The sequence below is a fragment of the Hyperolius riggenbachi genome, chromosome 6 (genome assembly GCF_040937935.1).
Source record: "Hyperolius riggenbachi isolate aHypRig1 chromosome 6, aHypRig1.pri, whole genome shotgun sequence".
Lineage (NCBI taxonomy): Eukaryota > Metazoa > Chordata > Amphibia > Anura > Hyperoliidae > Hyperolius > Hyperolius riggenbachi.
In genome coordinates, this window is record NC_090651.1 from 223,347,850 (window position 1) to 223,373,880 (window position 26,031).

At 43.2% G+C, this 26,031-nt stretch overlaps 1 protein-coding gene across 5 annotated transcripts in view; it reads right to left on the reverse strand.

Annotated features, from left to right (window-relative positions):
• VPS13D (vacuolar protein sorting 13 homolog D) overlaps positions 1 to 26,031 on the reverse strand; it is a 410,462-nt gene that overhangs the window by 188,951 nt on the left and 195,480 nt on the right. For all 5 annotated transcript variants that reach the window (XM_068240470.1, XM_068240469.1, XM_068240471.1 and 2 more), the window contains 15 exons: positions 24,405 to 24,540; positions 23,751 to 23,798; positions 22,092 to 22,242; positions 21,709 to 21,919; positions 19,143 to 19,390; positions 18,734 to 18,925; positions 17,370 to 17,496; positions 17,045 to 17,187; positions 13,095 to 13,225; positions 12,815 to 12,990; positions 9,450 to 9,573; positions 8,800 to 9,035; positions 4,714 to 4,822; positions 1,432 to 1,595; positions 303 to 411 (listed from right to left, as the gene is read on the reverse strand). In XM_068240470.1, coding sequence (XP_068096571.1) covers positions 303 to 411; positions 1,432 to 1,595; positions 4,714 to 4,822; positions 8,800 to 9,035; positions 9,450 to 9,573; positions 12,815 to 12,990; positions 13,095 to 13,225; positions 17,045 to 17,187; positions 17,370 to 17,496; positions 18,734 to 18,925; positions 19,143 to 19,390; positions 21,709 to 21,919; positions 22,092 to 22,242; positions 23,751 to 23,798; positions 24,405 to 24,540 — 2,305 coding nt within the window. The remainder of the gene's footprint in view (positions 1 to 302; positions 412 to 1,431; positions 1,596 to 4,713; positions 4,823 to 8,799; positions 9,036 to 9,449; positions 9,574 to 12,814; positions 12,991 to 13,094; positions 13,226 to 17,044; positions 17,188 to 17,369; positions 17,497 to 18,733; positions 18,926 to 19,142; positions 19,391 to 21,708; positions 21,920 to 22,091; positions 22,243 to 23,750; positions 23,799 to 24,404; positions 24,541 to 26,031) is intronic.

Sequence of the window (26,031 nt, forward strand, 5' to 3'; positions counted from 1 at the left end):
GGTCCCCCGATCTGCGCTCCCCTCCAGCTTTAAATAGTGAGTAAGCAGCCGACAGTAAGAGGCACGGGCGGGGGATCACTCACCTATTCCTCGTTCCAGCGTGCGCTCCACTGACGTCACTTCCTGCAACGCCGCCCACTGTATTGTACGTGGCCGGCGTTGCAGGAGGCGACAATTCTTTCAAAATTTGCCTCAGGCGGCAAAAAGTCTAGGGCCGGCCCTGCATAGACATATAGTTTAAAACAATTCTTTTAAGGAAAGAGAAATGACTGATATAGGCCAGGTTCAATCAGACAACTCACCTGAACAACCAATCCAGGCAAACTGCAGCTCAGCTTTCCATCACGAAAACACCATGTCTGAGTAGTACTGCGCCGACGGTCTGGTTTCCGTAACATCAGCGGCTCATATCTAGCGGGTTAATAATAACAATATCAACACTGACAAAGTAAGACAACCTTCATGACTTTAAAGCTAGCCTTCTCACACAAATACCCAGTAATTCTACATTTCAGTTTGACAGTTTTCTGAATTTTAAAACCCATGTGATGTAGGGGTAATATATGGCTCTCTTTTTAAAATTGCAGGGATCCTCCCCATCTCATGTCCTTTGTCCACTGCTGTGGCTTCATTCTGCAGCTGATATACTGCAGCCTCTGGTTCCAGTTCCTCACTGCCCATTGAAGGTACAGTGGCACATGGAGGAAATGCTGATGGTGGTGAATGAAGATATGAGTCTGGTGACATTGAACAAAGAAAAGGTAGTCCTCAAAGAAAAAAATGCCTTCACAAATCCAGCTGGCGTGCTCTGTGTCTTCTGTCTCCAGCTGCTGTAAGGATACTGCTGCTCTACACTTTCTGAAGATGGGCTTCTTGGTGTGTCCATGGAGGCTTCCCGGGGGCAAGGCAGCAGCACAATCTCAGCACGAGCAGCATAGCAGCAGCTGCTGTAATGACAGGGTCCTCCGAGGACTCAGTCCTTCCATGTTTACTAGATCCCTCTCCCTGCTTGACCCCAGTGCATGTGCGCCGCATGTCATGAGAGGATCGCGCTGCTGCGGTGCCACCGGGAAGCCACCATGGCCCACACCGAGAAGCCCATCTTCAGGAGGTATGCAGCAGAAAAATCATTACAGCGGCTGGAGACGGAGGACACGGATCACGTGCATAGGTACGAGCTTCGGCTGCGTTCTCTGCACCTGCTTGGGGGGTGGCACCTGGCTGCACATTCGGACATAAGACACACTTCCCCCCCACACACACTTTTGGGGGAGAAAAAGTGTGTCTTTGTCTGGACTCAGGCTAAAGCAGGCCAGAAATGATATCAGTGGTCTGTATGTATGTACACTATGTTCCCTAAACATCCATTCAGTACAGAACACTAATTTACTGCTAAACTGTCATAAACCGACCACAAGAAGAATAAATTACCGATTATCTGTCACTGCTGCAAGTCCAGCAATATCCAACACTAAAGATGATTCCTGTGACCGCCCACTGGATGGCTTGTTTGGGTTATGAGGAGGAGATGATCCTTCGTGGCACAACATTCCTGTGCCAGACATTCGCCAAAGCTGTGACCTCTTGCCTGGTTCCTGTCATTCACATCAAAGAAAACACTGTGCATTAGAGAACACGTAGGTGAGTTGCTATCTTAACCACTTTATGACAACCTGACTTATAAAAACGTCCTGCTAGAGCCTCTTAATGGCTCCAGGACATTTTTATAAGTCAGACAGCGTTGCTGCTGCTGTACGCGTGCGTGCATCCCAGTGCACGCGCACGTGAAAATAGTGAAAAAGAAAAAAAACACCAAAAAAAAAAAAAGACACCTTTATTTCCAAATACTATATTGTCACCATACTTTGCAATAGGGACATAATTAAAGTCTTGTGATAACCAGGACAAATAGGCAGATAAAAAACAAGATATAGATCATTTCATTCAAAGTGCTGTCGAGGCTCTAACTCAGGGGTCAGGAACCTTTTTGGCTGAGAGAGCCATAAACGCCACATATTTTAAAGTGTAATTCCATGAGAGCCGTACAATATGTTTCAAACTGGGACAGTAGGACACACGTCCCTGTTGCCATTGTGATGTGTATACAGTTTATCCTCCGGCAGCGGAAGTGTCAGACGCGTCTTCAGCTTCTCTTGGGTTTCAGAAACATCAACAACTTCCCAGAGAGCCGGACAGGAGAAATACCGACTAACAGCTTGTACAATTAGCTAGCTAACTTGGGGGTTGATTCACTTTGTAGGATGAGATCCCCGCATTTTGGCCTAACAGACTACCTACCTGTCAAGTGACAGACATCCTATTGGGCCAATTCAAGTGTGGGGATTTCGTCCTACAAAGTCACTGGATCTGACAGGGTCCAGAGTGGGACAATTGGAGAAGCCATTGTTAGTTTTGGGGTAGTGCGAGTAAGTTAGTAGTGCATGCTACAGCAGTAGCGTGCCTACTTTGAAAATTTTACTTGCACTGCCACACTAAGCTTGCGCTTCTTGAGCAGTGTAGCTTAGTGAATTAACCCCTACTGTTTTGTCTGTGAGCCAGATGTTGCCATCAAAAGAGCCACATCTGGCTCCCGAGCCATAGGTTCCCTACCCCTGCTCTAACTGGAGGCTGCCAGGCTGGGGGGCAGGCTATGGCAACATAGACACAGGTTTCCGAAGAGCTTTGGCAGTCTTCTGAAGCATGGCCAACACTGCACTGCCCAGAAGCGGGTGTGGTGCGTCATCTGTGACCGGAAGATGTCAGGACAGTTGAGTATTTGGCCTCATTCAATCAGAGCATGTAATTACTTAAAGAGTAACTGTCAGGCTGCAAAAGCTAATTTAAACCTCTATTTTCCTGTGTTAAACAGTTTAGAAGGAAGCCAAAAAGGCAATACTGAAGTTAAAAATCTCTCTTACTTTGATGTGTGCTGAACAGCAAGGCTGTTATTCCCAAGCTCCTAAGGAGGCCGGCAGGACGCATAACAGATACTGCAAAGCATTCTGGGGCTGCTTCTTCTCCCCACTGCACTACCTTGGGTCCTCCCCTTCATTTCACTATCCCGCCCTAAGGCTACTTTCACAGTGGGAAGTTACAGGCTCATGTTACAGCAGCTTGTAACAGCAGCCTAAACTCACAGCACTGAAAAATCACAGGGCACATGTTCCATTAGAGTATACTGCATGAGTCCGCTATTGTTCCTAGCCACATGGCTAATTAATATTCACTGCACAGTAGTGTTGTCCAGATCATGAACCATTAGGATCTTTTTTGTGAGTCGAATCATCAGGAAGCAGGGAGGCTATGACATCACAATTGGCTTCATAGGAGACAGACAAACATGGAACCTGCCATGAGCTGTCAGGAGCATCATTCTCTGCAAATACTATATAAAAATTCTGTGAAATCCAAACGTGGACAGTGAAATGCATATGTAATGTAAGTAGAGCCAATATTTAGCTACTGATATATGTTTTTTTTTCTCTGAGACCCTATACCTAACAGCTCCTCTTTAAAGAGAATCTGTACTCTAATATTCTTACAATAAAAAGCATACCATTCTATTCCTTATTTTCTCCTGTGCCCCTCTGTGCTGTTTCTGCCACTCCCTGCTGCAATCCTGGTTTGTAATGAACAGTTTTAGGCAGTGTTTACAAACAAATGGCATGGCTTCTAACCACAGTATCATAGGCTGTGAACAGCTATCTGGTGTGACTCATGCAGAGCTTGGAGGGTGTGTGTAAAGCTTCTGCCAATGACAAGCAGTGCTGCACATTCTACACATTCCAGCCTTAGCCTGACAGACACGACAGAGAAAAGGAGATAAGATTTATTACAGAGACAGTGCAAGTAGGAAAGGCTGCAGTAAGACAGACCACATTAGAACAGGTATAGGAACTTATAGGACAGAAGAAATAAGGCACAAAATTATGTTACAGAGTCTCTTTAAGTCATTGGTCTACATTGAGTATGCAGATCAGATGCTTTGACTTTGCTCTTTTGACTCCACTGGCTGCCTGCTTGTCGCAGGTGTGTGACTCAAAAACAACTAAAGCCTTAAAGCTCAACCAAGAAATTGGCATTATTTATAAGGGAATGAAAAATGTCAGCCTCTCTATTCCTCTCACTTCAGGTTCACCTTAAAAGCATCAGGCCTAAATTAAAAAGAAGCTCCACCCATGCCTAATGGCTACAAACTAAACACCACACAGTTCCTGCCAACTGAAACTTTGATATGTGAGTTTCATGAAAGATCAGGGCACATCTGAAAGGCAGAAGTAGATGTTACAGTACTCTGCACCTAATATTTGTATTATAATTTTTCATTTATATAGTGTCAATATCATCTGTGGCACTGTACAGAGACCAGGCAGTGGTGGGTATCATAAATATGTAAGCAGTTGACACACAATGCAGTACAAGAATACAAAATACATGCATAGTTCATGCGTGGTAGGAAATGTCTAACTATACATGTTCAATTGATAAATATAACAGAAATGGGAAACAATATGGGGAGTACCTGTATATTTTAAGTTTATAATGAAGATGTGCATTTTAAGGGTACAGTGTCATAATTTTTGTATAAATGCCCAAAAACATCTCAGTGATAATACTCAGATATAACCTAGCCATAGTTAACAATAAGCAGCGTATAATGCTAAACTCTGTCACGGTCAAATGAGATTAGACTCATGGGTTATATAACAATACCTTTTTCTTTAGAATCACTCTCTGTGTTTTGGTCTGAACATCCAGGACCAGCTCTGAATAAATAACGTTCTTAGATTGAGTGACAGGCCGAACATTCCCCTCCTGACTTCTGTAAAGACAATATACGTTAATAAGATCTCTTATATGTGAAATCCAGATAGAAACAATAATGAAACCATTTAATTAAAAAAAGTCACAAAATGTATTTATGCTATTAATAATCTTCGGATTGCTTTTATGCTTTTGAGGAAAACCTGAGGCAATCCTTTGAATCCTGTTATCTGCACCGAGTAGGTTGTCAAGCGACCCAGTTACAACATAGATTCCAAAAGGACCACTCCCAGGTCAAGTACTCTTCCCCAATGCAATCTTTCAGTAGACCTGTGCAGTGGAGCGGTAAGTTGAGTCCTGGTTGTTGACCCATAAGTTGCCCGTTCTTGTCATTCAAAACTGAGGCAACAGTGCAGGCAAGAAGGGAAACAGGCAAGGATGCTGTACACCTGTCGTAGTTTATTTCAGCAAACTTCTGTGACAAAGGCTCATGGCTGAAGAGGAGGTAAACTGAAAGCTGATGGGTGCGGCATAATATAGTAACATAGTGTGGCTGAAAAAAATACATTCGACTATCAAGCACAACAAGAAGAATAAATAAAATAATCACTGTCCCTCAAACGCCCATCTCCCAATTGATCCAGAAGAAGGCAAAAAACCCTTACAAGGCTATGGCTAATTAGGCGTAAAAAGGAAAAAAAATGCTTTCTGAGTACAGATGGAAGGCATATAAAATCCTTGCATCAACACCGCAGGATGTCCTCCAATGCAAGGAAAGCACCCAGGCCTTCTTTAAATGCAGATATGGAATCTGCCATTCCTGTGGTAAGATATTCACCATTTTAATCACTCTTACTGTAAAGAACCCTTTTCTAAGCCCAGTTTGTCCAACCTTTCTTGGCAAGTAAGACCTTCCATCTCTTATGCCAGCTGCACTAGCAGCTGTATAATTGACTACACACATGCTCACAGAAGAAGTGTGTATGTCACATAAAGGTGTTCACATCAAGATGTTCAGATTTAAAGCAAGATGTTGCCTCCAGGGCCAGAGCCGGGCCGAGGCATAGGCTGTAGAGGCTCCAGCCTCAGGGCGCAGTGTAGGAGGGGGTGCAGAATTCATTCAGCTGTCATTACTAATTGTGTTTGAAGCAGAAAGAAATAAGAAAAGGGGATACATGGCAGTGACTGCAAGCCAGATAACTAGATATTAAGGTGTTGGGGAGGATGTGGGCCCTGTGGCGCCTCTTAGTCTAATAGCAATCAGTGTGTGATGGCTGGGGTGGTAGGGATGGAGGGGCGCACTTTGGTGTCTCAGCCTTGGGTGCTGGAGGACTTTGTCCCGGCTCTGTCCAGGACTCATAGGAGAATCAGCTTCACAATAAGCTTTCTTAGGTCTAAAGACTTGTTACAGTAGTCCACAACTGTTGCAGTTATCTTAATCAGCTGAAAGTCAAGAAGGGATGGTGAGGATGCATTTTACAAATAACTATACTTTAATACTGGGTACACACAATGCAATTTCCTGTCCGATCGATGGGTAATGTGACAGGAAGTTGCACCGTGTGTACATGTCCAAACTGCTCCTGATTGATAAAGGAATCGATTTTCCTGTCATCATTTCAGGAACATAGATGCAGTTATCGAATGTGAGCAGAGAGGACATGCCAGAAATAATCGTCTGATTCCCGTCGATCGAATGGGAAATAGCATTGTGTGTACCCAGCATAACACTCCATTTGATTTGATGTTAGCCTACGTTTCTGCTAATCAACACTTTAAAAAAGTGTCAGGCAGAAAAAAATCCCTAAGTGTTACCTTAAGGCCCATACACACGGGGCACAACTGTAGCTTGTTACACGTGGCGTGCGACAGTTCGCACGTGTGGATGAGGTGCGCGCCACTGACTGTCGCCAGGTCCCTCTGTCACTCGGCGATTGAACGGTTCAATCGCTGGCACCTTCTGCCTCAAGAACCGCCCCTAGTCCTCCGCGCGTACCGACGTGCGTATGCGGAATAGGGACTAGAGACAACATGTGTATGAGGCTTTAGACTAGAGCTTTCTAGGAATCAAAGATGGCGAATACATCATAAGATTAGTGAAGGGTATGAGGCCCATTCACAGTATGCCCAGTTTTCCCATTCACTTCTTGCAAGAGGGCTCAGATTTCACTGCATGAGAATTCCTAGGCTCTAACATTTAAACTCGCCTTGGTGGCAGGTTACATTAGTAATACTGGTACGACAACACTACAAGTGCTCACTCATGATACAATCTTATTTTGTCCAATCTTACCCTTCTACTACACAGATCTCTTAAGAGTGGACAAAAATATTGTATCATTAGTGGGCACCATGACAGCCAACAGCAAACAAGAAGACCAGGGATTGTTTCCACTGTAGTCAGCATGCATCTCAGAGACACGCTGTCACTTTCTGTGATGCAATACTGCATTTGAATTATACACGGCTATAGAGATTTGCACACGTGACCCGTATTTTTGCTGCATGCCTTCTGAACTTGTGCAGGGAAACACAGTGAATCACCCCTGGTGGAAACAAGCCCTACATTAATTGTGACCATGACTAACTGATCAGTGCTGACACAACAGAGTTCTCCCAAGAGGTGACTGGAGACACTAGTAAGAAGTATTAAGGTGCCCAATTTTTTCATTAAATGTGGTCTTTGATGCGATTTCTACAATTGAAAATAATCGGAAGGTAATTATCGATTGTTCACATTTACTGAATGATTCTCTCTTTAAATTTGATCATAAAATCCAACTTTCGGATCGATTTTATCCAACTATTTAGCAATGGACCAAAGAATCGTTCCTTATCGATTGCCTCCATAAACTGCAAATTTTCTATACAATTCGATCATTAAAATCGCATCGAAAGATCGCATTTAGTGAAAAAATTGTACCAATAATGGGCACCTTCAGAACCAGAACAAAACAGAGGGAATTGCAAATATTGCAGCAGAGAAACTAACAAGAAGTTTGAGATGGACAATACGCAATTAGGGCAATTTAACATAAAGATAGGTTAACTAGTGGTCACAAATATTGGCGTGAAGGTGGCCATACACTTCTAGAAAGCCACCAGATTAGAGCATCAGAATAAGATCCATTACTGCCACACACTGAGCACAAATTTTCAACAAATTTTAGCATGAAAATCTATGGAGCTGCCCTGTGCCCTCCATGTTGTAGTGTAAAGAAGCCACATATTTTCCTTTAAGAGTCAATCATTAGGAATGAATCTGCCAGAGAGCGATGTCACAATGTGGCCATCTGAACGTTATTTTATTTCAATTCCTGGCTGAAATCGAATTAAACTATCAATTGCACAGGCTGCAATGACTGTGACCCAACAGCGCGTATGTTACCACGTGTACATGCTGTCGGGTCACAGAGTACAGGCATCCCCGGGGCGATGGACAGAAGACACAGAAGGAATACAAGTGAACATAAACTCTGTTACAAACACTCAGCATGGTCTGAGCACATTTTAGATAGGAGGAGATTGATCAGGTGTCCGTCGGGTTGTCCCAAAATCAAACACTGCTCCCTCTGTGCACCAGACTGTCCCCTTCTGAGCAAGAGCTCTACAGCCTTTGCGATTGATAGTTTTGATCGATTTCCGACAAAAATTGATGCAAATAACAATAAGGTGGCCACGCTGCTGCATCGATCTCTGGCAAATGTATTCATAATAATTGAATCTTTTAAGAAAATCAAGCAAGTGTACGGAATCTTTACAGTACGACAGGAAAAACAGACAATGGCTGACTATGGTAGGGATTAGACTATGAGCTCCTCTGAGGGACAGTTCATGATATGACCATATATACTCTGTAAAATCACTGTGGTAGATGTCAGAGCTACTGTTTATAAAACATAACAAAAAAAGCGCAAATGTTTACCCTATAAGCCCAGTGATGTTGCTGGCAACAAGCGGGCCTGCAGGCAATATACTCTTTAGCTAGCAGGCGCAAAACTATAAATGACACAAATACTGATCATGAGAGCATACCCAGAGAATGTATAGGAGGCTGCTATGTAGATGAAGTTTTCATAGTAAAGTTGCTTGCTGTCTTGGAAGTCGTTAATGTTGCAGACAGTCTCTGAAGAGCCGGCTCCTTTAACAGTTAATGTGATAAAAGGGGGCAGCGTGGGCTCATCCCATGCATAATCCAGAGAGCTGGCGGCCTTTACCTCTGTCCGCAGCCGAGGCTCTGCTACTCCATGCTGCATGAACACCACTGGGACCTACAAACACAGAATGAGAGCTATGATAAACCATCATACATAACAAGGATGACTATAAACAATATGGCTGCTGACACAACTGCCTTTGCTATAAAATCTGCTGGGCAGCCACTGATCATAAAGTAGTACAATAGTTATGATCAAACAGTGTTTATGTATAGATGCAAGGAAAATGGCAAAGAACTAAATGCGCATTTAACTTTGACCTACAAAGAGCAAATCCAAAGTGTGGTTCCTTTCACATTCAACTTTTCAATACTCTATCCAAGACAAAACAAAAATAATGTTTTGCCTAAACTACATATCTTAAAAGACTGAAATTACTACATAACTGTTTGGTGATTTTTCCCATCCTTACAATGGAGCGCATATGTCAAATACTACAGAAAACAAACTTGGCAGTACTGCATTCACCTTGGAGAAGTTATCCACTCGAAACGGAGGAGGCAGCTGATCCGTGTCACTGAAAGATATACGGTATGTGGCACCTTGCAATGTAATTTCCACTCTCAAGAAGTAACATTTTCCAAGAGTGTCCCTGAGATAAAAAAAAAAAGTTAGTGTGCATATATCTAAAGGGTTCCTGAACTGGCATGTGACTTGGTGAGATAAACATACAGTATGTATGTATGTATGTATGTATGTATGTGCAGTGCCATTCTCGTTTATAACCTGGCTGTGTTGAAATTCTTTCTTTTTCTCACTGAAAATGTTAAACCTTCAGGTATGTAAAAGAGAGCTTCTTAGTAAATCAGATTATAGTAACTGTCACTATAAGGGCCCGTTTCCACTGTAGCGTTACGAAATCGCCGGCGAATCACCGCAGGCAAATCGCATGCGGGTGCGATTCCGCATGCGTTTTTTGCCGCGATTTCGCATGCGATTTCGCATAGGTAAGGCTGTATGCGATTTTAACCATGTCACTGCCTGTGTGAATTAACATGGGTACCTATGCGAAATCGCATGCGAAATCGCGGCAAAAAACGCATGGGGAAAACGCATGCGATTTCCCTATTAAATACATTGTGTGCGATTCGCCTGCATTCCACACGCAGGCGAATTCTGAGGCCCCTACCCTGCAGATTTTTTCTGCACAGAAAACCGTGCGGGGAAACGCACAAGTGGAAACAGTCCCATCCACTTCTACTGACTGTGCGGATCCGCATGCGTTGCCCGCATGCGGATTCGCGATAGTGGAAACGGGCCCTTATTGTTATCTCATCAGTTTACTCTGAGTTCAGGTTTGCTTTAACTGAAATAAACTACCCCACATAAATAAGTCACTGATAGAAACAGGAAACTTGCAAACAGCAAGGAAGCTCATTTTTCAAGTATTTAATTGCAGCTAATTGCAGCTAGTGGCAATTTGTTTTGTTTTTTTTTTCGTCGGCGGCACAGTAGCATAGTTCCATACTAGAGTTCCAGGTTTAACTCCAAGGAAAGGTCCTATCTATTTTCTCACCATATTTATATGGGGGTTCTCCCATTTCCCAGAAAGGCTTCTACCTAAGAAACTTACCCAAGACTACAGCAGATTATGACTACGGTACACACATACAATCAGGGTAGCTTAAAGCAGAATATAACCCTGCATTTCAACTTTGCTCTAAAACATTATTTACAGCATATTATATGCAACCAGCATTTTTTTTTTTACTAGACCAGCATTGGAAGGGTTAAACACAGAGGTTTACAGTTCCGTGGAGAGATATGCAGAAGTTCAGATAGATACATTTAACTAAATAGAATGTAACAAGTGATAAATGTTACACACTCTTTGGCTGTCCTCCAGCTCCTTCTCAGTCAGAGAGAGTGAGTCACATTCAACACTTAGATACATTTATGTAAACAAACTGTATCTATGTAAGCTTCGGATGCGTCTGGAGTTCTCTCCAGGAACTTTAAAGCTCTGTGTAACTCTTCCAATGCTGGTCTAGTAAAAAAAAAATGCTGGTTGCATATAATATACTGTAAATAATGTTTTAGAGCAAAGTTGAAATGCAGGGTTATATTCCGCTTTAATCCTATTCTCCTTAGCTGCCCATGCATGAGAAAAATGCTTTACAAATATTGGTTCATTTAAACCAACCCTGAAGCAACCCAGTATAAAAGAATTAGATCCCATTGAGTCTTTTCGGTCCTCTCTCCGTCTCCTTGTTCCGCCACTTTCCCGCCCTTGGGGCTCCTCGGAAGGCTTCAGAAGCACTTGGGGTCCCAAGGGACACTGGAGAAGAGTGCATCCCATACTATACACATAGTCTGGACTTGCGCGGGGGCAGTACGGATCTGCTCACCTTCAGAAGTACTCAGGGCAGTGGCGTGGCTAAGGAGCTGTGGGCCCCAATGCAAGTTTTACAATGCACGCTATAAATAACAATTGATACGGCGCACCAAAACCTGCCAATGGCAACTACAGTGCCAGAGGTACAAGAAAGGGAAGGGGGAACAGTTTGTTAATGATTACCACTTTTCAAAGTATCTATAGAAGTGATTATTATGAGCACAGGACCAATAGAGAGCTAATACTGTAGCTGAGGGAGGGCCCTACGGGGTCCCTCTGGCCCAATGGCCCAGATGCGGTTGCAACCTCTGCAACCCCTATTGCTACGCTCCTGACTCAGGAACACACAGGCCAAAAATGTATTTGACTGGCTGGTAAATTGAGGGGACGGAGAGAGTGAAGGCTCTACGAGATCCAGAGGCTTCCCTTTTCTTTTGTGAATTTCTAAAACTTTTTTATGTCACTTCAAGTTAACTTGTGGTAGTATGTAAGAGGTAAATAGTATAATTTTGCATTAATCACTACCATGAAGCCATACATCCGAATAGAGGTGCACAAGCTAAGTACCAGAAAATTTGGGCAGCTTGGACACACTCGTCACATACCAAGGTTTAATTCGAGAGATAATTTGGGGGAAGCCTTAGTAGGTCTCTGATGGAAAGTATGCACCGTCTGTCATGCGGTTACCTGTTTGACTCCGGAAAGGCTTACAGGTATACGTTAGCCAGTTGAGGGTACTGCGTTTGATAGGTACCGGTATGTTTAATGTTTAAAAAGGTATTCCTTCGTCTGTTTTTACTTCTAAAAACTGATATACCTGGTTTAAGGTTTATTGCGCATGCCTTTGGATTGTAAGCTCGCAAGGGCAGGGTGATCCTCCTGATGTGTACTGTTTACTGTTTTTGTTGCATTATTTCTGCTGCTTGAGACTCTGCTGTATATTTTTGGTTGTACCTATGTTCCCTGTGTTGTCTTATTGTGTTTTGTAAAGCGCTGCGGAATATGTTGGCGCTATATAAATAAATAAAAAATGCCTTGGATGAGATTTCGCTCACCAACCCTGCCGCATAAGCTAATGGGATATCTCTGTTATATGTTGTACTGTGTCACTTTGTGATGTATGGTGTAAATGTTTTTATGTTCATAATCCTGTATTTCCCTGTATTGTCTATTTTTCAATAAACCCGATACGTTAACCCCCAAAAAGTTACAGTTCCATGTCAACTGGGAGGAGACTGCACTTCTTTTAGATGGACCCCACAAGCGACAGTAGCTATGGCAAGGTGGGATTATCACTCTGGCAAGGAGACCACACTAGCCCAAGGGACAAGTCTGTGTTTCTGTGGGTGTCAGTGGAAGTGACAGTGAGGGAGTAAAGGCCCTCTCAGTTTATTCTCATATCAACCATTTTCATGTGTGGTACCTCAGGTGAAAACCAGGGGCTCAGTTTATATTTGCAATTGTTTATTTTTGAGTATATACATCTTAGCAAAATTACCTCATGTTGATATGGAAGGAGTTGTTTTTGTTGACTTCAAAACCACCAGACCAGGTACAGTTAGACACATCCATGAGTCGCACACACAGCAGCTGGTCATAGTCATTTCTTGGCCAATGGAACACCACACTGGATCCGGGGAGTGTGGAAATGTAACCATCAGGATTGCTAGTGCCCTAGAAACAAACAGGTACACAGGTACTTTAGATAAACAAAAACTTTTCAAATGAAATGTTAACAACCAAGAATGTATCTCTATTTGTTACAAACAAGTACTTACCTGCCCTCTAGCAAATTCTCTCTGCGCAAAGGCAAGCTTGTAAGATGACTTGTTGATTAAGAGATAGCGGGGTGCAAAGGTGACCATACATGTATCTGTGTACCTCCCTCTGCCTTTCTTAACATCTATTCCTAGAATACACAGATAAACAGGCGACAATCAGTATAAATTTTGCAGCAAATATTGCCACTCAGGTTAAGGTCAATATTTTCATTTTTACCCCCATCTAATGTATCAGAACTTTCTTTGCCAACAATGAAAAAGTTAGATTAAGATTTCTTGCAGTTCCGGAGTCTCACATTTTCCACAAGCTTGAAGCCAACAAAGTGAAACTCCACTCAGAACACCTGCCACTCAGGTGGGACAACTGGATGACACTATAAAACATGAGTTTGCCCAGTACAGTCAGAAAGCACAAGATCTTCTCCCTGTGTCCTCTATTTACTGCCTATGGTTCCCCTACAAAGGCTATCGTATGTCCACATAATAGATTCACTGTCCTCCAATGTCTTCTATAAATGTTCCATCCCAATTTTTTTATTACCTTGTAATGTTTAAAGAGAATCTGTACTCTAAAATTCTTACAATAAAAAGCATACCATTCTATTCATTATGCTCTTCTGGGACCCACTGTGCTGTTTCTGCCCCTCCCTGCTGCAATTCTGGCTTGTAATTGCCAGTTTTAGACAGTGTTTAACAAACAAAAGACATGGCTGCTAACCAGAGTGTGATAGGCTGAGAGGAGCTCAGTCTGTAACTCACACAGAGCCTGCAGGGGGCCTGGAGAGGGTGTGTATAACTTCTATCCTATCACAAGCAGAGCAGCACATTCCAGCCCGAGTGCCTGAGCCCGACAAAGCCGTCAAAGGAAAGAAGATTAGATCATATAACAGAGATAATACAGCCACTGTGCAACTAGGAAAGGCTGCAGTAAGACAGACCACATTAGATAGGATAGAAGCCATACACACCCTCTCCACGCCCCTGCAGGCTCTGTGTGAGTCACAGGCTGAGCTCCTCTCATCCTATCACATGCTGGTTAGAGGCCATGTCTTTTGTTTGTAAACACTGCCTAAAACTGGCAATTACAAGCCAGGATTGCAGCAGGGAGTGGCAGAAACAGCACAGAGGGGCCCAGGAGAACATAATGAATAGAATGGTATGCTTTTTATTGTAAGAATTTTAGTGTACAGATTCTCTTTAAGATAGGCATTTTGTATAATTTGAGACATGATGTTGTTCATTCAATATGTGATGTTAACGACTGTGCTTGTACTAGCTCCAATAAGTCTGTTATACTTTTTCAATTCATCTACCTACAAACTGTATTTAATTATAATGTAATCTCCGTGGTTATGGTTTATACTGCACTGACATTTTGTAATAACGTTATTCTTCATTTAAAATATGTATTTGAGAATAAGCTAACATGATTTATGAGTGTAAACATTGTTGTAAAATGGAAAATTGGACTGCTAATGAGGAACAGAAGAATTTAAGGAACAACTATAGTAAGAAGAATATGGAGGCTGCCATATTTATTTTCTTTTAAACAATACCAGCTGCCTGGCAGTCCTGCTGATCTATTTGGCTGCAGTGGTGTCTGAACCACACCACAAACAAGCATGCAGTTAAACTTGCAGATCTGATCATAATATCAGAAACACCTGATCTGCTGCATTCTTGTTCAGGGTCTATGGCTAAAAGTATTACAGGCAGACAGGGCCGGCCTTAGGTTCCACAGCGCCCTGAGCGAAACCTGGTTTTTGTGCCCCCCCCCCTTCATCCCCCCACCGCACCCCCATTTAGAATGATAGCACAGCACCGACAATTTGCACCATGCGTCATAGCCGCAGTGTGCCCTCAGTATAGGAAGTCAGTTGAAGGCCTCCATCCCCCCCCCCCTTCCCCATAGGTAGCCAAGCATAGGTGCCTCCAGTATTGGTAGCCAGGTGTTGGTGCCCTCAGTAAAGGTAGCCAGCCATAGGTGCCCCCAGTATAGGAAATCAGGTGTAGATGCCCTCAGTATAGGCAACCAGCTATAGGCGCCCCCTTGGAAGCCGGCGCCTATAGCTTGGAAGCCGGCTACGCAGGCAGAGGATCAGCAGGCTAACCAGGCAACTGGTATTGCTTACAATAAAAGAAATATATCAGCGCATCACATATAGCTCAATCAAAGTTCATTGGAGAAGCAGCCAAAGTCCAACACTTCAGTACAGCGTTTTCATCAATTGTATATATATCACTTCAGCGCTAATCCTATACATCCACCACCACGAACACCATAGAAAATGGATGTGCTTACCAGATTGTTACAGACCTTAATTACAGGGTCTGTAACATAGCAAAATAGGTCAGCGGCCGGTATCTTCCCAGCTGGCCTCCTTTCCAACACGATTTGCCAGCAATATTTCAGGCTCTTATATGCAGTATTCACCAATATTTGCATGAAAAAACAATAGTAGACTCATCTAAGTGTATCTATCTTGATGTTTAATGTAAGAACGGTTTAAAACACACAATACAAATCATTAAAATCACTCACATCTGGGTCCTTGTTACAGGGACCCAAAGTAGATATTAGCATGTAATATATCACAGGACGCCGTCCAGCCACACGTCCGCCTCACCCGACCGGTTTCACTGTTATAGTTTCCTCAGGGGCTAAGAGACAAAGTGGCTGGAACGGCCTTTATATAGAAAATTACCCTTCAAAGGGGAGTATTGCCCGGCAAGACCACGCTGCACCGTCCGGCGTTGCATCAGTCTTTCAGGGATGTGAACTTTCCCCTTCAGTTGTACACACAACCGAGTCACCGTAGTATGGGCGGAAGCGGAAGTGACGCTGCGTGGAGCGCAGCGCCATGTTCCAGGAAGCAACGCCGGACGGTGTAGCGTGGTCTTGCCGGGCAATACTCCCCTTTGAAGGGTAATTATCTATATAAAGGCCGTTCCAGCCACTTTGTCTCTTAGCCCCTGAGGAAACTATAACAGTGAAACCGGTCGGGTGAGGCGGACGTGTGGCTGGATGGCGTCCTGTGATATATTACATGCTGATATCTACTTTGGGTCCCTGTAACAAGGACCCAGATGTGAGTGATTTTAATGATTTGTATTGCGTGTTTTAAACCGTTCTTACATTAAACATCAAGATAGATACACTTAGATGAGTCTACTATTGTTTTTTCATGCAAATATTAGTGAATAATGCATATAAGAGCCTGAAATATTGCTGACAAATCGTGTTGGAAAGGAGGCCACTGATCTATTATGCTATGTTACAGACCCTGTAATTAAGGTCTGTAACAATCTGGTAAGCACATTCATTTTCTATGGTGTTCGTGGTGGTGGATGTATAGGGTTAGCGCTGAAGTGATATATATACAACTAGTATTGCTTAAAAGGAAATAAATATGGCAGACTCAATATCTCTCTTGTTACAGTTGTCCTTTAAAGCACACCTAAACTGGAAGAAAAACATTGCATTTTAACTTATCTGGGGCTTCTTCCAGCCCCCTGTAGTCCTGCAGGTTCCTTGACGCCCTCTGGGTCCCCTCTGTTCTCCCGCCTTCAGCTCCAAAATTCCTGCAACTGGAGCCGACTGCACGTGTGGTCCTGTCTGCTCACGCTCCATAATCAGGTTCCTATCGCTGGGAGCATCTGCACATGCGCAGTTCTCAAAAAATTAAACCGCTCATGCACAGAATGCTCCCAGCAAATGGGAATCACGTAATCGCAGGGAAGTGCCAGACCGCAGGAATTTCTGAGCTGATGGCAGGAGAATGGAGGGGACCCAGAGGACGTTGAGGGACCTGCCAGACTGGAAGAAGCCCCATGTAAATTGCAATCCCCAGATTTGCACACAGTGCAGGTGTGCTTTAAGATATAATCTTATAAACAATGAGAATATCAAACAAGTAATCTTTTGAAATGAAAACAGGACTGCTCACCTATATTGTAAATTAGTCCTGGACGGTTTCCCTGTTGAATAACCTTCAAAGCTCTCACTCCGCTCCCTCCATCCAGAGAGAATGCCTGACACCAACCTGGGATTCCATCTGGGTGAATGCCTTTTCCAATCCTCATTGTACAGCTAGGAATGAATATTAAATCACTTACTGAAGAAGCAGTAAAAATCAATGTTCTTCAGAAATCAAACATCATCCAGTAGCAGTCATTCTTACAGTAAGCTGGTAAGTATGTACACAACATCATTAACAAATGCATATCCATGCTACAATAGCCACCTTTATAATAACAATCAGAATTACTCACAGGTTAGGAAGCTCCTTGTCTGAATAGCAGAATAAAAGGGGACTCAGGCTTCTTGCAAGTTCATGTTCCTCAAACTGTGCTGCAGCATCTGTTTTTGCATTGTCCTGCCTAAAGATCAATGGCAGACCTAGGAAAGAGCAGTGACAGATAGTTAACAATATTTGAGTGTACTAATTAATGGCAAACAGTCCAGAGAAGGCCCATTCTGATGAAGATGGACAACTTGAAATATACTGAGATAAATTGTAAATCTAAGAACTCCTATGTAACGGTTTATAGATATTAAGCCATGAATAAACTTTTGTAATATTAAATTTCAATACCGTACTTAACTGTTATACTAGTTTAGTTATCCCTGGACAGAAACAACTATCAGTCCCATAACTTATCAATTTACTCTGCACAAGTGAATTCTCCTCTAAACTCTGACTGTTAACCCCACCAACATTATATTCATATCTAAAGATCTAGGAACGTAACTACGGTCGACCTACCATTTTCAGTTTATCCCAAAGACACTGTAGAACTATATCTTCACAAAACGGTGCAATGTCTACCGAGAAGGGGTCTGCTGGCCCAGTATTTTTGTACAAAAGTCAGGTGAAGGAGTGGTGACTGGTAGTAATGAACTAAAGTCAGATTAAGGCGCAGTGACTGGAGTTCATCACCACTGGGCAAGGTTGCCATAAAAAAGTGGCTTGGACTTGATGCTTTCGGGAACCCATCCAGACACAATGGGGTTGATTCCCTGTGACAGCAGCGAGTGGTAATAATTCTCAGCTCACGCAATGCAGCCATAGCGTTCGCAGCTAAATTACGCTCTGCTCTAATAGTTTAACAAGCGCTCCGTTGAACCTGCCGTCAGCGACGGTGGGTCCAGTGGCTTCAAAGAACAACATTCCTGCACATGAATTGGCTCAATAGGCTGACTAGTCAAGTGGCAGGCAGCCTATTGGGCCAATCAAAGTGAAGAAATCTCATCCTTTGAAGCCACTGGACCCGCAGGTTCAGTGGAGCTCTCGAAACGCTTGTTAAACTATCAGAGCTGAGCGTATCTGCGCATGCTATGACTGCATAGCGTGCGCTGAGAATTATTACCACTCACTGCTGTCATTAAGCTGTGCTGCTGTAGCAGCGCAGTTTAGCGAATCAACCCCATTGTATCTTTAAGAGTGAAATCAGTACCGAGCATACAGCAGTACAGATACTCCTGAAGATTGGAGACTCCTACAACAATTTTCATTAGTGCAATTATAAAACAGTATCACATTCATTTCGATCCTTTCAGTGCACATTTTTCTAAACATAGGTTTACATTTTAAATGAACAGTGAAAACTAGACAGTACAGTCTCCAAGAACTCACCTGTTTTATTAATCAGCCAATAAGGTGCTGAGATGAGTATTTTCAAGGAGCCCTCTGCCCGGCATGTGATGCGTATGGTGAGGTTCAGCAGCCTCTTGTTTGCATCATAAAGCCTCATCCTCACCATGTAGTTCTGAGTTCCAGGAGGAATCAGCAGCTCCTTGCAGTGTGGGAAGTTTTCTAGGGAAATTCCTGTTAAAATAAATAACAGAAATAGGTAAATGACCCAGGTGTATTCACCATTCAATCCGAAGAGAAGCCAGGAAACACAGAGTCTGAGGGACACAATTCTCAAGAAATACAGTTACATATGTCTTCATTTTACAAAGTTTGTCATGATCTGGATAAACCATCGACAAAAGAGACAACCATTGCAAAATGAATATCAATGTCCATTTAGCGATCTTACCAAGCTCAAAGTTTTGGGAAGTGTCAGCTGTTGGCAAGGCCATTTCTTTTCCAGGTTTCAGGGTGCCCTTAATAATTGAACCTTTTACATAGAAATTTAGCTCACAAGGCAGCAGGTTGCAGATCACCACTGTTGGCAGAAGGTAAATGGTATGACCGGGCTGCCTGTAAATTTGCTTGGCACTATCTGAAAAAATATTAGACGGCATGTAATCTGGGTAATTTTCTTTCTTCAAAGCCACACAGAACCTGGAGGAGGAGAAAATAAGTAAAATAAACATGTTTGAAGCGTACATGTATCTATAGTTATGGGAAAAAATAGTGTAAAGTCGAAAACTGACCAGCCAATCAATAATCACCTAACAATACGATTAGCAACGAATAATCTGGTATTTTTGCACTTTGTGTGCAACCATCTGGTCATTACTAAATGACCAGATGATTGCTGAAGCTGGCCATACACGCATTGTTCTCCCCAGGGTCTTTTAGCCGGGTGAAGCACCTGGCTAATTTTGGTGAGTACTCAGTTGTTATCGGCTCGCCTCCTCCTATGCTGTATGCAGAGTTGTGGCATCCCTGCATTCCCCCTTCGCACCCCACCTGTCTACTTTTTCTTGCCACCCATCTGGAACAAATTTCTGGAGAGAACAGATTTCCACCCAATGTTCCAAAACAATCAATTCCTCTCTGGTAATCGAATCAGAAAGTAATCCATTCCTATCACACACTGCACATGGATTTTTTAATAGATTCCAGCAGTGAATCTATTGAAAATCAAACAAAATGCAGGGTTGTCGTTTTTGATGCAGTGCAATGCTAGGAGCTGACGATCTACTGCTGCTCCTGCCACGCCCCCACTTGACCTAGATTTTCCATCCTGTCCGATCGGGACAACTATCGTGCAACACTTCAAATACATATATGTTAGTTGCACATTTGTCCCAGAGTAAAGTGCACTATAAATTTATTTTTGGACTTGTCCATCTCCTCACAGGGGATTTTAAGCATTTTCTTTATTCTTTTCAAAAGCACTCCCTGGCAAGGACCTTTACAATGGTGGTGGAAAGTCAGTCTCCTCTTGTGCGCACCATTCTTGCAGTTGGAGTATGCACTGCCATCCAGGGAGTGCTTTTGAAAATTGAGGAATTCCTGAGAATCTCCCCTGAGATGTATTAGTCCATATCTGTCTCATTTCTACTGCCTACTTTCTACTGTAAGTGATAGGAACAAAGGAAACAAATAATTTATAGCGCAATTTACTCTGGGACAAGTGATATATGTGCATTTTACATTTTTCAAATGTTCGAGATCGTAAGTGAACTGGTTACTTGTGTATTATCCTGTCTAGCAGAACGGGCTCGGCAGTTAGACAGGCTGGAAAAGTGTGCACTGTGCTTCTTGAGCAGCTGATTCACCGCAGATCAGCTGCTTCGTTCCATTCAGCTTTCCTCACTGCGCAGTGCTGTAGCCCGTCCCGAAGTCACAGCACTTGTCTGTGTAAGATGTGAGCAGAGGGGCTGTACAGCACACAGAATGCAGTGACCTCCACTCCATAGACAGCAGCTGCTGATCCCCGCTTAGGTAAGCTCTCCCCTAGTGGGCTGTGATTAGGGGCGAGACCCTTTTATAGACAAGCTGTATGATAGCGGGCAGATTGCTGGAGGGCACAGCGCTGTACATAGCAGGGGGTGTGAGGTGGATCACCTTGGTATGGTGCTCAGCAAGTCCTCTTCCCTGTAATGTAATTAGGCAGAGTTGGTATGCCGCTAGAATCACTTGTAATTCCCCTCCTCCAGGCTGGAAGGCTTCATGCCTATTTCATTATTGCTCTCTATTGTTCTGCGGTCTGATCGCTGACGGAAAAGCCAACACAGCGCAGTGAGGAAAGCTGTGTGGAACGGGGCAGCTGATCTGTGGTGAATCAGCTGCTCAAGAAGCACAGTGCACACTTTTCCAGCCTGTCTAACTGCCGAGCCCGTTCTGCTAGACGGGATAATACACAAGTACCGTGAACTTTAATAGTAAGGGAATTGATTACCATCTGATTCGATCAGAGAGCAAATCTGCAGGAAATCAAATGGGAAAATCGATGCATGTATGATCACCTTATCAATGTCAATTCCATGCCTCCAGCTTTTTCTGTTACTAATATGCGGTATATGATGGAAGTAACTGCCAAGTGTCAGTAGGTTGTGCAACCTATAGCTGGTTATTTGCGTATCTGTTTCTTGTGAAAACAACTTACGACTGACACTTCCCAATCGCTTCTAATTCCCCTCTGAGACTGTATAGATGCTGTGCCTGGCTGAAGCCACAATTAACCAGCTGCTTCACCCAATGGTACACTTATCCTAGCACCAGAGTTTCATGTATTGTTTCCATGAAGACACAGGCAAGCAAATAGCCAGCCAAAGATTACAAGGCAAATTGAAATTAGAGACAGAAAGCATGATGTATATTAGTAGTGTGCAATGTTTGGGTGTAGGCAGTGGTTATGCTGTAGGAATGCGGAAGCATCCTTTATTACAGTGACATTTTCTGTTAGGGTAAAATAGTTTTTTCTTTACCTGAAATATCTGCTGTTCTCAGCATCCATAGAGTGACACTCGCGTTTACTGCTGGAGACCTCTCCAGTTCTGGTGACATTGGTCCAGTGAATGGGATTTTTACAGAAGAACACACCCATTCCTCTAGGCCGTGCCTGAAGCCTCCAGGATGTTAAATGCAGAGGAATGGCAAACGAGTCTCCAGGCATTACAGCAGGAAGGATCACTGGCTCTGCAGACAAACCAGTGTTATGTTAGGAACCAATTAACTCCGCATTGCACAAGAGACAACAACGCACCAAAGTAAATACCATATTGATTAATTTCAGAAGTCATAGTGCTATACTTTAAAATTAATTTGTTTCCATTGCAATCTGTTTAATGCAGTAATGAAGGTTACTTACTGTCTGGAGCTGATGGGCTGTCCAGTCGAAGTTCCATTGGGATCTCAAGCTTGTTTTTCACAATAAGAGATGAACGGACAGTGATCACTTTCCTGGCACTGCCTTCCATAGTGACAGCAAATACTACACGCACTGGAGGGAGCGCTGAGAACTATATGTAGACAAAGACATTACACATAGGTCAAAGCTACATGGTTACATTAACAATAACACAAATGTTAAAAAAACACTGCGGGAAACATTTAACCACATAAGGACAGCCTTCAGCCGATGGGCGGCGGCAAAGGCTGAGCCTAAACGACCGCTGTCAGCCCATCGGCGGCGGCTCCTTATGTGGCAGCTGGCCGGGCGGCAATAGGCTCCGCCCACCCGTGATGTCAACCCGCCGGCCGTTTGGTACCACCGGCGGGTTGTTAACCCCTCGCTCGCTGCATAGTAAGCGTATAATACGCTTTGTAATGTATACAAAGCGTATTATACAGGCTGCCTCCTGCCCTGGTGGTCCCAGTGATCGAGGGACCACCAGGGCAGGCTGCAGCTCTCCCTGTCTGCACACAAGCACACTGATCTGCCCCCCCCCCCCCCGCCCTCTGAACGCCCACAGCACCCCTCAGACCCCCCCTGCCCACCTCCCAGACCCCTGTTTGCACCCAATCACCCCCCTAATCACCCATCAATCACTCCGTCACTATCTGTCAGCACTATTTTATAGATTAGGTCCTAAACTGCCCCCTTGGGGCTCCTGATCACCCCCCACACCCTTAGATCCACCCCAGACCCCCCTGTGTACTGTATACATCTATTCTCCCCTGTAAAATCACCCACTGATCACCTGTCAATCACCCCCTGTCACCACCACCCATCAGATCAGACCCTAACCTGCCCCTTGCGGGCATCTGATCACCCGCCCGCACCCTCAGATCACCCCCAAAGTGCATTGTTTACATTTGTTCTTCCCTCTAATCACCCACTGATCACCCATCAATCGCCACCTGTCACTGCTACCCATCAGATCCCTATCTGCCCCTTGGGCACCCAATCACCCGCCCACACCCTCAGAACGCACTTAGACCCCAGCCCTGATCACCTCGCCAGTGCATTGCTTGCATCTATTTTATTTTCTTAAATGCAGAAGCCTCTGAGGCCATTTCATCACAGATTTTTAAGAATTGACAAAAGAAATATTGGGCCGGCTCCAACAAAGTACATCAGGTCACAAATGACACTGATAACCTTCTCAGATCCCCTCAACTTAGCCACACCAGACTAGAGTCCAGACATTCCATTTAGGCTAGGTATGTCACTCATCACAACAGGGTGATATCCCCACCTGAAACCTTATATAACACAAGTATGAGGCTTGAAGCCAGAAGCTACTTTTAGGTGGAACTCTGGTTTATTTTTTGGACTTAATATGAGTCTGGATGAGGTTTTTAAACAAAATGCTGCTGAATAATCTTATTTACATAATGTGGCATTATTAATCTAACACAAATAACTCTGTACTTCATTGAGAGCCTTGCCCATTTGTGACCAGCTACAGACATACTATCACTCTGCAGAACATTATATCAAAAACCTAAAATAAGTGACAATTATCGGTAACGTAAAGTAAAATCAAAAGACACAACAGTAAACTACATACACATAGATACTTACATAGACTTGGGGATGTATTATATTAGTCCTACTGATAGGACTGCCAACCTGAAAAAAAATAATAAAATGCTTTACCTGCCGATATCACACATTATGCTCACACATATAAATAATGGTTTTTCCAAATTATTTCATTTTATTTATTTTTTTTCAAAATCTGCTGTTAAGGTTACAAATAAATCATACGTGTTTTCAAACAATTAGGAGTAAATGGGACTATTTTGCCTTCAGCAAGGTTAGAAACGAGGCAGTATTCAATCATATGTGAAACTAGTTTGGCTCAAAATCATCGCTGCATGTTTAATAGGGAGTAAAAGAGCTAATTTCCGCTTCTATTAACTTATTTTTTCTGTGTTCAGTGCTGTTAAATCCAAGTGCTGCTTTACGAGTCCACAAGTCCCTTAAAAGAAGAATGTTGTGTTGGTAAAAGATTCAAGCGAGCACACAGCTAGGAGCTGCAACAGAAGCTTCCTAGGAAGCCACCACATACCAAGCAGTACAAAATGGGTGAATTTACCAATTCGTTTACCATCAAAGTGTTACGGGGGTCTATTATAGAGCAAGAGTTTAAACTTACACTCTAGTTAAAGTTATGCCCACAATGCTAAGACAAACCATGTCAACTTAACAAAAACATGCTGAAACCAGTCTTACCGAAGATGAGGAGGGATTCTTGTCAGGTGCAGCGTAACGGAAAAATATCCCAACTTTATCTACAGACACAGGACTGATCTGCTCCCAACCGCTGACCCGGACCTGCAGCTGGTGGATGCGCAAGTCATGAGTATGCCTGCAGAGATGAAATGGAGGTGTCAGCCAAGATAAGAACCTTTCATGTCACCATTATCATAGCTATTGCTGCATGATCATGATACCTGCAAGTCAGAATGATCACAGCTTTGTTTTTACCAAAAAGTGAAAGGCTGTCCAGTGATGAATGGATCAGAACAAAGCATCACTGGGTGCACTACAGCAATTAACTCTACCTATAGCAGCACACATTCTGGTGAGGTATAACTGAAGGTATACATCACATCAGAAACAATCAGTCATTTAATAGTTTCTTCATCTACAGATCAATGGGGTGCAAACCAAACTTATTCCTACCGAGCAGCACAGTATAACATAAACCATTTAGTAATTGACACCAGAATTAACTTTCAAATTCAGCCTGCATCTGCTATAACTTTTTATTGGAAAGCTACTGAAAACGATGGCCACAGTATATTGCTTGTCTGAAAAAAATACCCAGAATTCTACTCTACTTGTGTCACTGGTTCATGTAAATGCACTAAGCAGGGAGTATAACTTCTTGTATATCCCTTTGCATATTAAGTGCTTCCCTGGGTTTACTGCAATGACACATTCATACCAGAGGAAGAAAGAATCCTACATGTGATGGAATTTTAGCCATACATACAGGATCTTCTCAAAAAATTAGCATATTGTGATAAAGTTAATTATTTTCTGTAATGTACTGATAAACATTAGACTTTCATATATTTTAGATTCAAATACACACAACTGAAGTAGTTCAAGCCTTTTGTTGTTTTAATATTGATGATTTTGGCATACAGCTCATGAAAACCCAAAATTCCTATCTCAAAAAATTAGCATATTTCATCCAACCAATAAAAGAAAAGTCTTTTTAAAAAAAAGTCAACCTTCAAATAATTATGTTCAGTTATGCACTCAATACTTGGTCGGGAATCCTTTTGCAGAAATGACTGCTTCAATGCGGCGTGGCATGGAGGCAATTAGCCTGTGGCACTGCTCAGGTGTTAGGGAGGCCCAGGATGCTTCGCTAGCGGCCTTAAGCTCATGCAGAGTGTTGGGTCTTGCGTCTCTCAACTTTCTCTTCACAATATCCCACAGATTCTCTATGGAGTTCAGGTCAGGAGAGTTGGCAGGCTAATTGAGCACAGTAATACCATGGTCAGTAAACCATTTACCAGACAGACGTCTGACACGCCCCTTCCGGGCCAGCGGTTTGCTGGCACTTGCTGTAGTGCCTTGACGTCACGGGCTCTGCGATTGGCCAGACGTAGCTGAGCGTACCGGAAGTATGCAACACGAGCTCCGGCCGCTCGGTATCGGAGAACGGTTAATGTGGGTAGCACGAGTGATCTCCTACGGCGGGAACGGACAGCCAATCAATTTAAATACATTGGTGAGTGACAGCATTTGTCTGTATTACATTCAGGACTATTATATGCTATTAGCAAAAGTTTGCCAGGAGACCCAGGGCATTGTATACATGATGTGCACAGTTGTTCAGTTT